General features: G+C 47.0%; 1 protein-coding gene across 11 annotated transcripts in view; it reads right to left on the reverse strand.

Annotated features, from left to right (window-relative positions):
• The window catches only part of TOP1MT (DNA topoisomerase I mitochondrial), a 50,977-nt gene that overhangs the window by 2,954 nt on the left and 29,860 nt on the right, over nt 1–18,163 (reverse strand). For 9 of the 11 annotated variants that reach the window (XM_072999424.2, XM_078392033.1, XM_072999422.2 and 6 more), the window contains 12 exons: nt 13,140–13,255; nt 12,855–12,976; nt 11,791–11,913; nt 11,193–11,380; nt 9,950–10,094; nt 7,817–7,960; nt 6,373–6,558; nt 5,495–5,563; nt 3,975–4,089; nt 1,669–1,796; nt 1,198–1,292; nt 15–164 (listed from right to left, as the gene is read on the reverse strand). In XM_072999424.2, the coding sequence (XP_072855525.2) occupies nt 15–164; nt 1,198–1,292; nt 1,669–1,796; nt 3,975–4,089; nt 5,495–5,563; nt 6,373–6,558; nt 7,817–7,960; nt 9,950–10,094; nt 11,193–11,380; nt 11,791–11,913; nt 12,855–12,976; nt 13,140–13,255 (1,581 nt within the window). Of the gene's footprint in view, nt 1–14; nt 165–1,197; nt 1,293–1,668; nt 1,797–3,974; nt 4,090–5,494; nt 5,564–6,372; nt 6,559–7,816; nt 7,961–9,949; nt 10,095–11,192; nt 11,381–11,790; nt 11,914–12,854; nt 12,977–13,139; nt 13,256–15,230; nt 16,414–17,088; nt 17,254–18,163 lie in introns of those variants that run through there. The other 2 variants (XM_020811832.3, XM_020811831.3) reach the window with 2 other exon arrangements.

Consider the following 18,163-nt stretch of genomic DNA (forward strand, 5'->3'; position numbering starts at 1 on the left):
GTGCCGTCGCTCACCAGGCCACACTGATGCGGGGATCCAGGTAATTCAGCTTGGAGGTGCCCAGGGCAATCTGCTTGTTTTCTTCCTTGTCGGTCGCTTGCATTTGCAGCTTGGCCAGCTGCTCCTCCATCTTCTCGACCATCTTCTTTTTCTTTTCCACAGCGCTGCTTCGAGAGAAAAGGGGTCACGCGTATAAACAGGCAACCCACCCAGCAAGAAAAAGGTGAACCGCTAGACTTGGGAGCACGCGATCTGCTAAAACAGATGGAAGAAACCTCCCCCCGTACCCAGGAGGTGTAGAAGGGGCAGCCGGGTTATTCTGTGCAAGCGTTCAAGGTGAAAACCAAAATAAAAAGTAAAAAGAAAACAGCAGTAACAACCACCCCACCCTCAAAATAATACGGTGGCACCTTAAAGACTATTTTTTATTTTTGTAACTGTCAGCTTTCGTGGACCAGTCCATGAAATGTTTGATGTTTAATGGACTTGTCCATTAAAAATATAGAAATTAGCATTTAAGGTGCCACCTCTTTATTGTCTTTTTAAAAACTTTTTACTTAGGATAGGAAAAAAAAAGAGAGAGATTTTCTCCCCGAACTCAGGGGCTAGGATGTTACTGGTGATCCACCCCTTGTGATGGTGAATTCACACTAATTCCTGAGATGCTAGTCATGTTCCTGGTTATGTGCTTGTTGCCCAGCCAGGCATGCCACCAGGAAAAGCGGATAGCACTTTGCTAATTAGTGGCATTTAGGAACTGCAATTTCACTTCTATTCCTTATAACCAGAATGAGCAGAATTTTTTAAAAGCAGAATCCACTCCTACAAAACCACCAGGAGCTTAAATGGGATCTTGAGGGGGATCCGAGAAATTCACCAGGGTCCATCCGTAATTCCTGCTTCTCCTCAAGGCAATTAAAAACCCTCCAATTTAGAGGTGGGAGCTCTTGGAGAAGAGCTGGAAGAGAAAGCACGTGGCCTTACTGGGATCAAGAAGGTTGGTTACTCCAAGAAGCGGGATCTTTGGTCTGATCCAGAAATGTCCTATTTGATGCAGATATCAGGAAGTTTCTAAAATCATGATGCTTGAAGCACCCAAATAAGGAAAAGTGACCCAGAGGTATTTTACATGCAAGTGCTGTGAAAAATAGCCAGGGGCTAATGAAGAGCATTTAAAGAGGACTCCGCCTCACTCACGCTTTGGATTTCACATCCTTTTTGCAATGGCGATCCGCCTTGGCCTTCTTGAGTTGTGCCTTCGCTTCTTTCACCTGCTTCTTTTTGGCGTCGATCTGGAAGGGCAAGAATCCGGATCAGGTCGTGGTGTTTCCAGACTGAACCCCCCAGGATCCGGCTGCTTCTCGAAATGCTATGCAGGATTTTCTCCATCGTCCTTCCCGACCGATTGAAAGGAGGTTCATCTCGACAGCTTCTCCCTATTGCCTCTTTCATTAGCCCTTGAGCAGGGCTAGCCGGTGCCGAGCGTTGTCCGGAAAAGACATGTGGCCACCACCACTTAGGGAGGATTCCCCAGTTCAAGCTGACCCAAAGAGGCATTGGCAGAAGGGAAAAGCTTCTCCCTCATCTTCCCTCCAGCTTCGCTAGCTACTGCAAAGATACAGCCGGCCTCTGAGGCTGGGCCGCTCCAGCGCCCCTCTGCTGGCCTACCTTACTCTGGAGAGTTTGCATAGACTTCTCAAAGGTCTTTGGAGTCGCCCGCTGGTGGTTGCACAAGATGGCCACGGCCCGGTTGGCCCGGTTGTAGGAGAGCAGCTTTGCCGCCACGTTGTCTTCCTCTGTTGAGAGAAAACATCCAAGAGGAGGAAGTCAATGGTGGGAGAGGAAAAGTGAAATCGGCCCCCAATGAATTCAAAAGGACACCGTGGCGGGAGGGGGAAAAAAACAAGTTCATGGGCTACACGCTGCCTGTTGTTGTTTCTCTGATTTGAGTCATCTGATGCTTCGGCGCCTTGACTCGGCAGAAAATCTTAAAGACGCCAGGGCTGTTTCTCTCTGACCCCAACACTAGGTTCTCCCCTTTGCTCGCCAAAGAGACCCCTCCCATGGGCTGGCGCTGAAATCATTCAAATGAAGTGTGGCCGGGGGTTTGCAAGACCTTCTTATTAAAAAAAGAGAAAAATTACAATTCACACTTAGGAATGCTGGCCTTTTGCTTTTAGTCGTTCAGACTTACAAACACGATTACAAGACTGGTAGGTTGCGGCTTTCTATCTTTGACAAACCTGCTTCCATGGTGGCCTTTTTTGCTTGACATATGATAGGACTGCGCTTCTGAAATAAAATGAGAGGCTAGAGGGAAATAAGCGTGTGTATAGCTATACTACAGTGTGTGTTTGTGTGTACACAGAACACATACATACCTACCTCCCTGCATATCTACATGGACATGGAGAGAGAGAGAGAGAGAGAGAAATCTCCATATCCATATCTTTCCTTCTTTCCATCTATCTTTGTATTTATATGTATTTGTGCTGCACTCAGTGCTGACAGGGTCTGGCTAAAATAAACAGAAGTGTAAATATTCCCCTGGTGAATGCTGGGAATGAAACACAATCTCCAAACACAAACCTGCACCCCTCCAGCATGAAGCATCATCAGCCTCATCAAACTGCACAGCTGGAAGGGACCCTATGGATCATCCAGTCCAGCCCCTGTGAAGGAGGCGCAACGAGGAATCAAACTCCCAACCTCTGGTTCCACAGTCGGAGACCTCAACCCCTGTTCACTCCCTTCCTTCCTTCCCTCCCCCCAGCCCAATTAATAAATAAGAATTCTTTGAATTCCAAAAAGGCAGAAAGGGGGGAAAGCTAGATTGCCGGACTGTTCTTTGTTTTCAGAGAGAAGCCATCCATTCCAAACGGCTAGCTGCGCAGGGCCAAGAAGGGGCTTGAAACCAGCCCCCTTCTCCCCCCCCCTCCCATAAGCCACTTGCAAACTGCAACCGTTTCCAACTAAGAAGCTAGCTTGGCTTCACCATCAGCCATGTGACTTCCGGACTTTAACAACGTCCTTTAATGTCGGAACTACCCACAAGAACTCGGTGCGCAGCCGTGGAGAAAATGATTTTCTTATGGCCGAATGAAGGTACCCCCTGTTCCTGCATGTGCATGGTTTCCACCACCCTGCGGCCTTTTCCGATTTTTCCCTCCCTACAGCGGCTTCACAGATGACTGATTTATCATAGAATCGTGAAGTTGGAAGGGGCCGATCAGGCCAACGGGTCCAACCCCTTGCTCAAGGCAGGAAGACAACGACATTTTTAATTCCAGCTGCTCTCGAAAGTGCAGGTTACACCCGACAAAGCCTGTCAGGACTTGAATCTGGACTGTCCAAAGCGCCATCTTCTCTCATACCAGCCTGCCTGGACTTCGAAACTTGCCAGACCAATCCTTCTCTCTGTCTTGCCGTCTTCAGCGGCTCGGTTACTTGAGGACATAAGATGGGGCTTTTCGGATGCCCCCTTCCAGGCTGAGGAATTCCCTGCCGAGGGAGGCGAGACTGGCCACCTCCCCGATACCCCTTCCACCATCAGGCAAAGACCTTCCATCCCCTTTAGGGAGACATTTAGGAACTAGTATTTCTGACCACCAGAGTAGGAGGTATTAAAGCCTTTCCAGTTTTCGATAATAATTTTTAAATGAAGATGCTTTCATGGTTTTTAACTGTTTGTGTAAAGAATGGTGTTATTACGTTTGCTGTTTATAACCCGTTTGTTTTTTAATCGACATCAGTTTTTTAAGTGATACTCTAAGCCACCCTGGTTCCCAGGTAGGACAGAAGAAACCCATTAAATGAGCAGCCACTCTCAAAAACTGGAAAAAGTGTTCTGGAATAAGGATTTAAGGAGACCCGAAACAGGGACCGCTCTGAACCCGAGCTTCAAAAGAGTTTGGCCTCACCTGTGCAAATCTGAGCCAGCCGAGCAGCCGGGGCGTTTATCCAAAGCCACTTACCATTGGTCAGCGCTTCCAGCTGCTCCTGGAGCGTGATGGAGGCGTTGTATGTTCTGAACACCTTGGCCGTCAATCCATCCATCAGATCCTGGAGATGTTTATTCAGCGACGCGGTCTGTGAAAATGTGTCAGCCATTGAAATTTAGAACTTAGAATTTAGAAAACTGGGGAAGAGCCATTTCAGGTAAGAGCTGGGAGGTGTCTCGGGATTTCAGGAGGCTAAGGTTGGGAACCTGAATTTGGAGCAAACGTCCCTCAAACCAATCCCCCCTTCCTCCATCGATAGAACCATTCTACCAGTCCCTCACGTTACCAGTAAATCTTCTGCTTTCAGAAATTGACATCTAGAAAAAGCCAGCTAACCATCTTGTGATGGGCAGTAACAGCAGCCATTTATTAGATTCGTGTCTCACTTTTATTCTGTGATGGAAAGTGCAGCTCATTGTTTGTGGCATTCACAGAAATCATAGAAAAGTGAAGTTGGAAGGGACCTATAAGGCCATTGAGTCAAACCCTCTGTTCAGTGCAGGAATACAAACTGAAGCAGATCTGGCAGGCGATTATACAAGTTTTTCTTGAATACCTCCAGTGCTAGAGCACTCAACACCTCTCAGGGTCATCAGTTCCATTGTTAATAGTTAGGAAGTTTTTCCTGATACAGTGGTGCCTCGCTAGACAGTCAACCCACATGACAGTTTTTTCGCTAGATATTGGCTTTTTGCGAGCACTATAGCGATTTGCAAAACAGTGATTCCTATGGGGGAATTTCACTGGACAATGTTTGGTCCCTGCTTCGGAAAGCGATTTTCGCTAGACGACGATTTTGACATCTTCCTCCGCGCTCGCAAACAGATGTTTTCGGTACCTAAGCTTCGCAAGACAGCAATTTAAACAGCTGATCAGCGATTCGCAAAGTGGCTTTCCGATTGCCGATCTTCACCAGACAACAACGATTCTTCCCCATTGGAACGCATTAAACAGGTTTCAATGCATTCCAATGGGGAAATACTTTTTGCTAGACAATGATTTCGCTAAACAGCGATTTCAGTGGAACGGATTATCATCGCCTAGCGAGGCACCACTGTACTCAAGTTATATCTGGCTTCCTTGAGCCCACGGCTGCGTGTCCTGCACTCTGGGATGATCGAGAACAGATCCTGCCCCTCCTCTGTAGGACAGCCTTTCAAATACTCCTTAGACACCTCTTCCTCAATCTCCTCAGCAGCACTGGGTTTTGGCTCAGGACCAAGCAGAATGGCCACATTAAGGTGCCTTGATACCACACCCAGGTCAAGGTGGTGGAGAAAGGCTGGCTCTTCTTCCCTAATTTTCCTCTGCTCTGATCAAAGGGGGGGCACAACTACTATGTCCCTTTACCAAGCAGCCAGAGAAGTGCAGATCTCCTTCCCCAGAGGATGCTCTACACAAAACACAGTATGCAGGGGACAGGGGGAAAAAAAACAGGAACATCAGTCGATCGCAATGATTCAAAGCCCTAACCTGAATAAACCCACACTTACAGACAGCCTATCAAAGACATCGTCTCCGGGTTCCTTGTTTTCCATGAATAGCTGCAGATTCTTGAAGACCTACAACCACAGAGGAACACATTCTTTGCTAAATGATATACCGTCTCAACTGTGCATGGGAAAGATTCGTCAGAAATATTGTTGCAGAGAAGCGTGCAGGCCAAGGTCTCCTTAGCCCTAATTTTTCCTCAAAGCTAAGTGACAGCAAAGATTCTAATTTTTCCTTCCAGTGAAGCTATTGGCTATTTTGATTCCCTTTTTAAAAAACTCCTTGTTTAACTCTCCCCTTGCAAGACCAGATACCTGCACAGGGCATATTTCAAGGGTGGTTGTACCATAGATTTACTTCTTTAAAAAGGCAGTAGAATTTAAAAAGAAATAGTTTGTGAAAACTTTGTGTGTTAAAGCAGTTGAGGGAGGAAGTGAGACAACCAGGTGGAGGAATGATGAAGCTACAGATAACAGCAGGGCATGAAAAAGGAAAATGATTTGCTGCTTGAGGGGAAAAGACACGCTAATGTTTCCTCTGCTTCAAGCTCTAGGTAGCGGTGAGTGTAATTCAGCTGCTGTTCGAAGGTTTTCCTGAAAGCCCTGTCTCTTGGAAGGAGGCGCAGACGGAGTCCAGGGCTCCCAACCATTAAGACTTTCCTGTGAGGGCTAAGATCCAGAATCCTATTGATCCAGGAAGCGGCCTCTGTCGCTTCCTGGACTGGGCTAGCTTTCTTAGAATGGCAAAGCTGGAAGGGACCTCCTGGATCACGGAGTCCATAGCCCCCGATGAGGAGGCACCTCTTGGGAATCGAACTCCCAACCTCTGGCTCCAGAGCCAGAGACCTAAACCCCTGAAAAACTCTGTCTTTCTCTCTTACCTGTTTCTCCACGGGCACTTTGTTATAGTAACGGATGCAGTCCTTGCCCAGGAAGTCAAACTCCACCACGTTCTCCTTCCCGTTCAGCCGAGGGTGCAGCGTGACGTGCTCAACGCGCAGGGAGCAACACCCCACCGTGTCGGCGGTCTCGCCTTCCTCCTTCTCATTCCCCGCTCTCAGGGCCAGCTGTGAAAGGGGCGCAAAGGAGCCGCCGTCACACACGCGCTCCATCAAAATGCAACAATGCTCCTTTTTTAAAAGAGCCGCACCAGGATTCAGCTTTAATCCCACGTCTAAAAGGTGCGTAAAGGAGGGATAAATGCAGAGCCTTGGGGCACAGCAGTCGAACTGCAGAACTGCAGTGAAGACTCTCCTCAGGAGCTGCGCACGGGTATCAAGGCTTAAGGCTGACTCAATCTTCTATCCTTATGGGGCCGTTAAATTGAGCGCCATCCCCGGCATCGTTACTGCGAGAAGCGATACTGCCGTCGACGGTAATGCCGGTGATGTGTGATGCACACTGCAGGGTAAGTGGTCCAGTGACGTCTTGGGGGGGAGACAATCAGGGCAGCCACCTGTGCCAGGGGCGCTTTGTATTCATCTAGGAAGACAAAGCCCCCATCTCTAATGACCATCCAAGGATCCCTCGTTAAGCAATATTCAGCTGGAAGGGACTGGGAACACGGTCTTCCTGGTGGTGGCAACGTCCCCGTAGAATGCTCTTCCTAATTCCCCACCCCTACTCTCAAAGGCCTGCTTTCTAGGCACCCTACAGTTGTTAAGGCTAACAACACTTTTTTTAAAAAATGAAAATAAATGTGTTTCCATTTTAAATTTTTTTTAACCATTCTGTCCCGTTATCCAGCTGAGCTTCCCGTGAGTGTCAAACCCTACCATTGTGGGACCTCACAACAGGTTCAAGCGTTGCTGCTGTGTACGTGGAAGGCAGATTTTCTTCCCTGTTTGTACTGCACCCTGGGGCCAGCAGCAGAAACCTGAGCTAAAGCCTTGGTGGGGAGTTCCCACTGAATGGAAAGCTCAACAGGAGAAGGGCCTCCATTCTTAATTTCCAAAAAGGGTTTTCAAAATACCCATAACTTGCACATGTTGCCCTCTAAACGATGTTCTGGAACCGGGGTCTAATTCACTTGAAGGGAAATAAGCCCCCTGCAGATCTCTGCATGGACAGCTTGTTATCCTGCACCACCCAGGGAGCTGCAGGTGACATTTCAAATCTCTTTCTGAAGCTCTGGAGCCTTTTCATTGGAGCTTATCCTGTGCGCCCATCATCACCCCAAAAAGCCACTCAGCAGAGCCGTCCCTGCTCAGAGCCTACCGGCTTGTCATCACAGGGATGAGAGGCTCGTTTCCAGGGGCCGGTGGCCTGGACCATTTTTTAAAGAGCAGTGATGGGCCCCCAGAAAGCACCCACCCCAACCCTTACTCTGTCAATGAAGTAGAGGGCCACGGATCTCTGCCGCTTCTTCATTTCCTTGGACTTCCAGTCTGCTCGATACTGAGCGCGGATCTTCTCCACGACGCCTTTCAGCCGCCGAGCCACTTCGTATTTCTGCCAGTCCTTTTCCCCCTGGTAAAAAAAAGAGCCACGAACACCATTTCTCTCTTGTTACCCCGGCTGCTTCTACCCTGGATCATCATCCCACCCAAAGGGAGAGAAGTCTAGAGTCTTCATGGCTCTCCTGATGGAAAAGATCAGGATCCAACCACAGGGGCTCATGAACTCTTGCAGACAAGAAGACGACTTAAAACCCACCAAAAAAAGAGAGAGAGAAAAAACGCAAAAGCAAAATAAAAGGAAAAGAATTCAGGCACCTTAAAGATTGACAGATTTATTTCAGTGTGAGCTTCTGTGGTTTATGTGACCCCCAGACCACCACCATAAAATCGTTGTCTATAAACCCGTGGCCAAAGGACCACAATCTGTGCCACTGAGGAAGTGGAGGATCACCCACAAATGTTCACACGGAAATAAATCAGTCCATCTGTCATTTTCATTTCTGCTATACATACAGAAGCAGACGAGCAGAGCTATATTACTGACAACTGCCCAAGAGCAGACACCCGTGACATCCTTTAAAACGTGGGCGCATCAATGGCAGTTCCAGCTCGGGAGAGAAAAGGAAACGGCATGGGACCCAAAGGGATGGGAAATGTGTCTGTTTTGTGGGAGACAAGAAATGTAAAGGTCTTCTGGAGGGGGGGGAATCAAGGAATGGAAAATGTGAAAAGCAAAGCAAATCAGGAGGACAAGCATCACTTTGAAAGTAGCCAGAGAGAAGGGTCCACTTTTCAGCTGAGTGCCTGGACAAGTTTCCGGTTCACTACGGTATCAAAATATTTCTTCCAGAAGCAAGGAAAGAGATTTCTTGTTTCTGTACTATTGGTAACCTCAAATGGAGTTCCTTGGACTCGTCAGCTCAGATAAACAGCAGTTTTTTCTAGCCGCGTGACTCTGTAAGGGGGCTGACTTTGTGCATTTTTAACTCGAAATAAGGATAACGGAGAGGTGGAGGGATGGAAAACAAAGAGAACAGCTAGAGAAAGAAATAACCAGTTGCAATATGAACTGTTAGTCCATGTTTTCAAGGTCCTGAATCTATAGGAGCCTCGTGACGCAGTGGTTAAACTGCAATACTGCAGTCAAGAGTCTGCTCAGAACATGCTCAGGGTTGACTCCGCCTTCCGCCCTTCCAAGGTCAGTAAACTGGGTAGCCAGCTCACAGAGGGGGTAGGACACGGTGTAGCCTGCATATATTATATTATAAACGCACGCTCCCCAGAGAGTGTAAGTGCTCTGGGGCAGTATAGAAGCAGTACACTTTGGATTAGATTCTTTGAGGCTGATCATGAATGACGATGAAAATACAGCAGTGCGTTTCACAAGGCTTGACGAGACCAAATGACATCTGGGTGTGGGTGCGTGATGAAGAATCACGGCGGCCAGCCGTCCTCCCATGTTACTCCCCAAGGCTGTTCTTGTGGCCACCGATCACACCTTAGACAGAATATTTTGGGGGGTGGGTGGAGGGGTTGCAAAGAAATGTGGAATCACTGGTGCTGGAAAACGCCCAAGAACAGGGGATCTCCTCTGTAGCAAGATGATCTTCAAGGTGGCTCCGGCCACCGTAAAGATTTTAGCCTTGAAAAATCCCATTAGGTTCAGATTTGCTTGGCTTCAACTAGAGATGGGCACAAACTACTGTTCGGAGGTTTGTGCCAGGTTTTTAGCCGCCTCCCTGGCCAAAGGGCAACTCGCCATTCACCAAGTGGGCGATCCACCGAGGAGGCGGGGCTGGGAAACCCGTGATCCTGCCGGAGACTGGTTGAACCAGCGGAGAGGAGCTGCGCCAGCTGATGGGGGGGGGAATCCAGGCAAGGGAAGAGGGGTTCGTGACCACCTCTAGCTTCAACCCACGAATACGGATAAACAGGGTCCCTCGTGCAGAGCAGTCAGGTGCGAACAAGTCAGCTTGCAGCCCACCTCTGGACCGATGCAAAAAGAAGTGTCTGCCACCAGAACCCTTCCAAAAAAAAGGGGGGAATCTCCAGCTTTTACCTTCAGCTTGGAGCTGGGGTTGAGCATGACGTATTTTATGGAGCCCTGGATGTTCTCGGTCCACGATGCCAGCCAGGTGACGGTGTTGTCGCATCTCACTTCTTTCCACGTGTGGCCCGGAGGGGGCTGCGGGATCTTGGAATCCCTGCCACCGAGTGGGGTGGGGCAGGGAGAAATGGGAAAGCAAGAAAACCAAACTTTAAAAAACTTAGTGGGAGAACAAGGAATAATTTTCTCTCTTTGCAGTTTTCCCCCAAACCAATCCACTCCTCACCCTATTCTCTTTCATTTTTTGCTTAACTCTTCTCCATATCTCAGCAAGCCTCCCCTCTATATCTACACCCAAAAGTATTTAGCTGTCTATTTCTGCTTAAGATGTTTCCTGAGTCTCTTTTCAGCACTCTTGGCCCACAGCTCCACTTACACCTCTCTCAGAGATTGTCCGGGAGGCAGCAAAATGGCATTCCTAGCTGGCTACCTGGGACTTTTTCGACAACCTGCGATTGTACTCTCGTTTACCCTGCCACAGTCTCCGGGACAGGCAGGTCACTGTGTTTTATTGACAAGTACAGTCATCGCCTCCTGAACCAAAAGGACGCTTGAGTGCAAAACCGCAGCACAGAATTTATTAGCATCCTTTATTTTACTCAGTTTGGGCTGAGGACCACAAGACTTTTTTAAAAAAACAAACAGAATCTAAAACACAGGAATAATTTAACAAATTACTTAGACATGGTCTAGAGGGGTGGGGTATAAATTAAATCAATCAATCAATCAATCAATCAATCAATCAATCAATCAATCAATCAATCAATCAATCAATCAATCAATCAATCGGATTATGAAATGGCCACTGTTCTTGTTTCCCTTCCTTCCTTCATTTGATTGACCCACTCTTTAAATATTTCTTCCACCCCCCTGGACAAATACACAGTGTGGTGTTGTGGATAGAGTGACAGACTCTAGGAGGAGGCCTGGGTTCGAATCCCCACTCAACCATGGAAACTCATGTGGAGAGTGGAACTGGTAAAATAACTCACCTACTCTCATCCAGTCCTGTAAACTCAAAATTCTTTAAATTATAAAAAGAGAGAAACGGGGGGGGGGGGGGAGAGAGAATGGTAGATTCCTGGCCATCGCCTTTCCTGCCTCCATTCCTGCTCCAGCCCCTAAGAGATGCGAACGCCATCTCTCAAGCTGGTAAGAACATGCCACAGATCCTTGGAAAACAGGGAGCACCTACTTGCTACAATTAATGATGACGTCTTCAGGCAACACCCTCTTCTTCAGCATCCCCATTTTTGGGTGGTCTCCACGGCCGCGAAAAAGCCCTGGGGGCTCGGTTTTGAAGTTGCCGATCTTCTCCCGGTGCCCATCAATGATGCAGTAACCATATTCTTCCATGATTTTTTCTGCCTCTTCTTTCAATTTCTGGGTTTAGAAACAACCCCCCACCACAACAAAAAAAAAAAAAGGGGGGGGGAGAAATCTCTTTTACACAAAGCATGCCTGTAGCTTACAATAAGTATAATAAGTAAATCGATATCAAAGTTATTCAGTTCTCTGGCAGTTTTAAGTTAAGAGGATGGATTTCAGCCCCAGCGGATGCTGAAAGAATAGGATGCTGGCTAAATTAAGGACTGCTTCTTCCTGAAAGTCAGCTCATTAACTGCTTGCCAACGGTAACCTCATATTCCATGCGCCTGAATCCGTTTCAGCCTTCAAGACTGGCTAGCAAACAAAGAATGGAAAACCTTTAAAACAACCTTAAATTCTATTTTAAAAAGAAAAGTATTTATTTTAAAAGTTTGAACCCTGCCAGCAAACAATGAAGTCCAAACCTGCTTCTCCTCTTTGGGCAATGCTTTCTGCGCCTCCTGTTTGTCCACAAAATACTTATGGATTTCTGTGAAATCACACTTCCCGAGGTCTTTGATCTTCTTCCTTTCCACCGGGGTCATCTCCTATAGGGGAACACGGAGAAAGCCAGCTTTTACACCAGGAACGAAGGCCTGCTAATGGAATACCAGCCACAAACAAAACAGCCTCCATCAAACTCAGAATGACGGCACCAGGAAAAACAGTGTGAACTCAACTTTGTCCTAATCCTATCAAACTGCTCTTTTGAGTCTTCTCAGTGTTTAAGGTGTCCCCTTACAGCTTTCTCAACGTGCTGAACTAGTCAGAGCAATGTGGCCTGGGAACCACCAGATAGGATTGGACAAAAGAGATCAAATCCAGTCAGATTACTGGCAAGAGTCCTGTTCTGCAGTTGTGCAAAACGCAGAACTTCTAGTGGTGACTTGGTGTAAATTAAGAAATCTGTATTTCCAATCACCTTGGATGGGTGTGAAAGCTAGGCAGTAAAGAAAGCTGACAGGAAGATAAAAATGGTTTCATTAGAAAGGTGGTGCTGGAGGTGAACTCTGCAAATACCCTGGACTGCCAGAAAGACCTGAAGCCATCCTACTTTGGGCACATCGTGAGAAGGCAGGAGTTTCTAGAAAAGACTAATGCTGGGAAAAGGTAGCAGGAAAGGAGGAAGCCCAAATATGAGATGGACGGACTCGCCAAAGGAAGCCACAGACGTGAGTCTATAAGAGCTGAGCACAGCAATTGAGGACAGGGCATTTTGGAGACTTTTCATTCATGGGTTTGCCGTAAATTGAGGGTGACCTGTTGCCACATAACAACAACCACCAGAAATCTCCGTGGGCCTTATCAGTTGTGTTATCATAGCCCTGCTGCTCTTCAGATCTCTTATCTCATCACCGTGTCCTGATGGCTGGCGGCATGAAAAGGACAAAATATCTACCGATCCTATTCTGTCATTCCCCCTCCTTGCCTTTCGAGAACACCGTCAACAGCACCAAAAATCCAGCCAACGGGCGCGCACAGCAAATACCTTTATCCAGTCGTTGAAGAAGTTGTCCTGGAAGACCTTCTTGGTGGTGTACTCATGGCTGAGCATCTTGGCGTAGAACGTTGCAACCTCCTCGGCGGCTGGGGTCAGTTTCACACGTTTGCCTGGAAGGAACAAGCGTTGGCCCCATCATCATGTTCTTGCACCAGATTCTTGCCCTCTGGATCCAGAACCCTTTCTTCCCAGCTTGTGCATGGAAACCCTGAAGTAACCCCGAGCACCCATCGATCGTCCCTTTTATGCTGCACACAAAATAAGGCTACCCACCATTGTAGTAGAAGTTGACACCGTCCGGCAGAGGATGATAGGGTGGTGCAAAATAGGGTCCCTTGTGTTCCAGCTGGTGCCATTTGACCCCATCCTCGTGCTTCTCCTCTTCCCACCTTGCGAGACACCAAACGGGGGAAGAGAGGCAAACGTTAGCTTTCTCCAGACGGACTCATGACTTTATGCATTCACACCCCAGAGATGCCTTTTTTGAAATACCGTATTTTTCTGTGTATAGGACGCTCCGCATGTATAAGACCCCCCCCCCACTTTTCTAATCCAAAATTAAGAAATCTCAGTGGGGCTTAGCAAGTGTAGGGGGAAAGGGATCAAAGCCCTGCAGGATCACTTTGATCCCTGCTTTCCCCTCCACTTGGTTTTTTCTCTCTTCAGCATATTTCCGTGTATAAGACCCTCCATTTTTAGTCTAAAGATTCTAGACAAAAGTATAGTCTTATACATGGAAAAATACAGTATTTTAGAGGCTTTGGGTGCTCCTAGCGAAGCTCCCCTGAAAGGTAAGGACCGCGGTCCAGAGGACGTGTGGCCTCTGTCGTTGCAAGAAAACACAGGCAGAAACCCCCACAGACGATGCAGCACATTAAATTCCCAGAGAATTTAATCCTGGAAGCGGCTTTTGTGGACAGGAGCTAAAAGAAAGTCTCTCTCCAGATGGAAGAGGCAGAAATAGGATTCTAGGGTGCCAGTGAAGGCGGGAAGCAAAACTCCATGAAGGGAACAGCGATCATTGCTTCTAGGTAAATCTATACGGTCTGATTGCATGCTCCTTGTGTAAAACTGCAGCACTGCAGTTAAAACTCTGTTCAAGACCCAGAATCAAATCTAGGTAACCAGCTTGAGTTTCACCCAGCCTCCCATCCTTCCAAGGTCCGTAAATTAAATTTGTAAACCGCCCATAAGGATATAAGGAGCACACCTTGCTTTTATTTTGCTTTTATTCATTAAAAATCTTTTTCACCCCAACTTTGTCTCTTTAAAAAGAAGCCAAGGTGGCTTTTACATCAGAGAAAAGACCACGTTTAAAGCTAAAAGCATTCAGTGCATAAATACCAGAGAGGATCAAATGCCACTCTAAGAGAAAGTAAACAAAATCAGCCCCTAAAATGCATTCAAAAGCAACAAGGTGCAATCATCCATTTAAAAACATCACTCCGGCAGCCAGTCCCTCAGAGAAAAGCTGCCTTAAGAGAAAGGTCTTTGCTTGCTTGTGGAAGGACAACAGAGACGGGGCCAGCCTGGCTTCCAGTGGGAGGGAGTTCCACAGTCTCTGAGAGCTTCATCATCACCACTGCAGGCCATAATCGCATTGCATGTTCAGGACAGCCTAAGTGCAATGGCATAAATCACGGCAGCAATTACTGTAATGAGTTGGTGTTTCAACTCCTAACTGTGTAGAATATATATATTTGGTGCCTCTCTAGAGGCTACAAAGCAGCCATTAATCTAACGGTGGTATCTCAGTGTAAATCCACAATAAGATGCTGGGCCCATTTTTTTAAATAACAACTTTTGTTTTGTTTTTTTAAAATAATGCTATAATAATAATGTTGCTGTACATTACAATCCCAATTTCTACCACATGGGATTCAGAACAGCATCCATAATATTCCCAGGCTGGCACGGAGGCTGTCCAGCGCTGCCTTACAGGAGTATTATAGGCACCCAGATCATCCTTGAGACCCATGCATCGGCTGGGTGAAATCACTGGCTTGCAAATACAAGTTCAACAAAGTATGTTTTCATTCATTTGACCGATCTATACAGTCCCACAAGGTTCATCCCACAAGACTCGCCTAACAAAAGGCCGTCCACAATATGGCGATTCGCAAGCATGGGTGCAGAATTTATTCACCTATCTTTTATGGATCTTATGAGACATGCACACACACTAAGAGTTTGTTTCGAAACGTCCGTCTCTGCTAGTGCTCAAATGTGTCAAACCTACGGGGAGGAAATCAGCTGTTCTAAGTTTGCTAAAAATTAAAAATAAGGATTCTGGAGACCGTGCTCGGGCGCTGCGACCACCATCCTCCTCCTAACCCTGGTTTCCCTTGCAGCTTTTTTTCCTACCTGGCTTTCAGGGTGGCCACCCTCCGGCACGCTGCATAGATCCTGGTGAGAGGCAGCCTCAGGCGCTTGCAACCCACGGCCGGCCAGAGGAGGGTGCCCCAGGGACCGGCTGGCAGGGTGGCAGCCATGCTTCTGCCTCGCATGGGCCCCTGAGCATGTCAAAAGGCCAAGCCACCCGGGGCTGCTGAAGCTGTGGGACGGTCCTCCGGCTGGCCACATGGGCTAGCAGCCCTACCTTTCACCTGGAAAGACTTCCTTCTCAGCCTTCAATCTGGACACACACACACATGCACACACACACCCCGAGGGATGAGAGGAGGACCCGGGCAAGAAAAGGGGTTTGCAAAACCCGTCCAACCTGCAAAAGGGTCTTTCTCTCCCCCCTCCTTTCATGCGCTCCTCCCTTTCTTGAATGCTCTTTCAGAGCGCTCAGTCTGGACTTACCCACAATGCCAGAGCTTGCAGGGGAGATGGGAAATGTAGTCTCACACCCCCCCTTTGCCACGTGATGCAAACAAACAGGTTGCTAGACAACCCCTGGTCACAAGACTAGACCTTCCGCAGCAGCAAGGAGCCCTTGAAAGAAAGCACATCTCTTGCAAAAAGGGAGTTTTCTCCTGCCCGGGTCCTGCTGGGTTACAGGAGAGGCTCCTGTGCCCAAATCCAGGGCTGCTTCCCCTTAAACTTGGCAAAAAAAAAAAGGCAGAGGTCCAAACATTGGTCCCGAAGAACAAAAGGCAATCATAAACCCCTTGGAGAAGCAGGCCTCTCGCAGGGCGAACCTATGATTCTGCAACAGCTTGCATAGCATTGTGGAGTTGTTTCATTTCATTTCAAAATATTTCTGCCCCACCTTTCTTCTAAAAAAAGGACCCGAGGCAGCTTAGCTTGTTAAAACACAACATGCCAGCTAAAAGCAGCGAATGATTCACATATTAAACAATAACATTATACTAGGAAGGTTAGTTAAAGAATTGCTAAAACAGATTTAGAACGACTGTCCCTAATTAAGTTTTTGCTCCTTTCCAACTCTGGATTTCATTCATTCATTCATTCCTTTCATTCCTTCCATTCCTTCCTTTGAGATTTCTAACCTTCTCCTTGCATGCTTAGGTTTACAAAAGAGCCACATCGTTGCAAGGGTTGGTTAGCAATCCTACTGCATGGACTTGGGGAGACCCAGGCTGATTTTCCTTCCCCCCGCCGCCCCTCCAGGGATAAAGTCAGAAGGAAAAAGAAAGATGTGCATGCTGCTGGGAGCACACTGATTGCGAAAGGCAGAATAAATAAATAAAATTGTAGACGTCGACCTCAAAAAGGGCCCCCCCACTACTTACTGTTTTTTCCTTGGACCCTTTTAAGAGAAATCCCAACTGAGGTCAACCATCCATGCATCTAGGCAATGTTATTCACACACACACACCTACCCGTTATCCTTCCCACAAGCGTTTAAATATTATATTCCTTCTTAACAACTCTTTTTTTAATTGGAAAGGAACAAAGACAGTTAAGAGTCTCTGTTTAAGCAGTATTAAAGTAACCTGTAAGCTGAAGAGATTATTATAACCTAAATGCATATAAACTGATGAATTTTTTGCTCTTACAGCCACACACCGCAGGCTTTAATATAAAGCAGCTATCAAGAGGTACCACTCTCATCCTCTATCAATCGATAGATCGATCCATATATCTATTGATCCGTCCATCTATCTATTGACCCACTCATCCATCCCTCTCTCAATTTTCTCCAATACTTCAAAATGTTGAAGAAGGTGGAACGCAACATGAGAAAAAGCAGCAAGAAGATTTGAAAAAAAAAACCTAGTAAATGACCACCCCCTCTCTAAGGAATCATTACCTTAGTGAGTTATTTATTTGGTGATATATTTTGCTAACTTCAATTCAGTCCATTTCTTGGCATGCAGTCTGCCTCCTCTAAGGCAAACTGGTCCTTGTGGGTTCAAAGGGGATTCTTGCCAGATAAATATGAAAGGACTCTTTCTCCCTTCTAATCATCCATTCACTTAACAAACACCATCCACTGGCAGGAACGGCAAATCAAAGAGGTTTGCCGCTGGGAAGAATTCCGAAAACATGAAAAGGAAGAGTTTGCAGCGACACCTTGTGGGTAAACAGATACTAACCCTAACATAACATTAACTAAAACAGCTGCAACACAACCTTACCAAACACAAAAGATCTTAGTCCTTTTGCTCCAAGAATAAAATGCCAAGCAAACAAGATAACCAGGCATTTATCAGGATCCTAGCTGTCTATGCATAACAATAAGCATGGGGACCTCACCGAGGCCAACTCAAAGGTGAGGGTGGGAAAGTCTGAATGCTGAAGAAAACAGAAGTGAAAGAACTCCACAATTAGGATAAAATAGTAATGGAATAATGGAATGTATGGAAGTGGAAATGGAAGTGAGAGCTGGACCATTAAAAAAAGGCTGACTGCGGAAGAATTGATGCTTTTGAATTGTGGTGCTGGAGGAGACTCTTGAGAGTCTCCTGGACTGCAAGGAGAACAAACTTATCCACTCTGAAGGAAATCAAGACTGAGTGCTCACTGGAAGGACAGATCCTGAAGCTGAGGCTCCAATCCTTTGGCCATCTCATGAGAAGAAAAGACTCTCTGGAAAAGACCCTGAAGTTGGGAAAGTGTGATGGCAAGAGGAGAAGGGGATGACAGAGGATGATGAGATGGTTGGACAGGGTCATTGAAGCTGCCAATATGAATTTGACCCAACTCCAAGAGGCAGTGGAAGACAGGAGGGCCTGGCATGCTCTCATCCATGGGGTCACGAAGAGTCGGACACAACTAAACAACAACGATGGAATCTAGAACACCAGTGCAGTTTTGCAGAGAGAGGTCTGGAGTTGACACCTGCAATATGTGAAGGCTGGTTGGCAGATGCATTGCAGGTCCTG

This window comes from Pogona vitticeps, chromosome 4 (genome assembly GCF_051106095.1).
Source record: "Pogona vitticeps strain Pit_001003342236 chromosome 4, PviZW2.1, whole genome shotgun sequence".
NCBI lineage: Eukaryota > Metazoa > Chordata > Lepidosauria > Squamata > Agamidae > Pogona > Pogona vitticeps.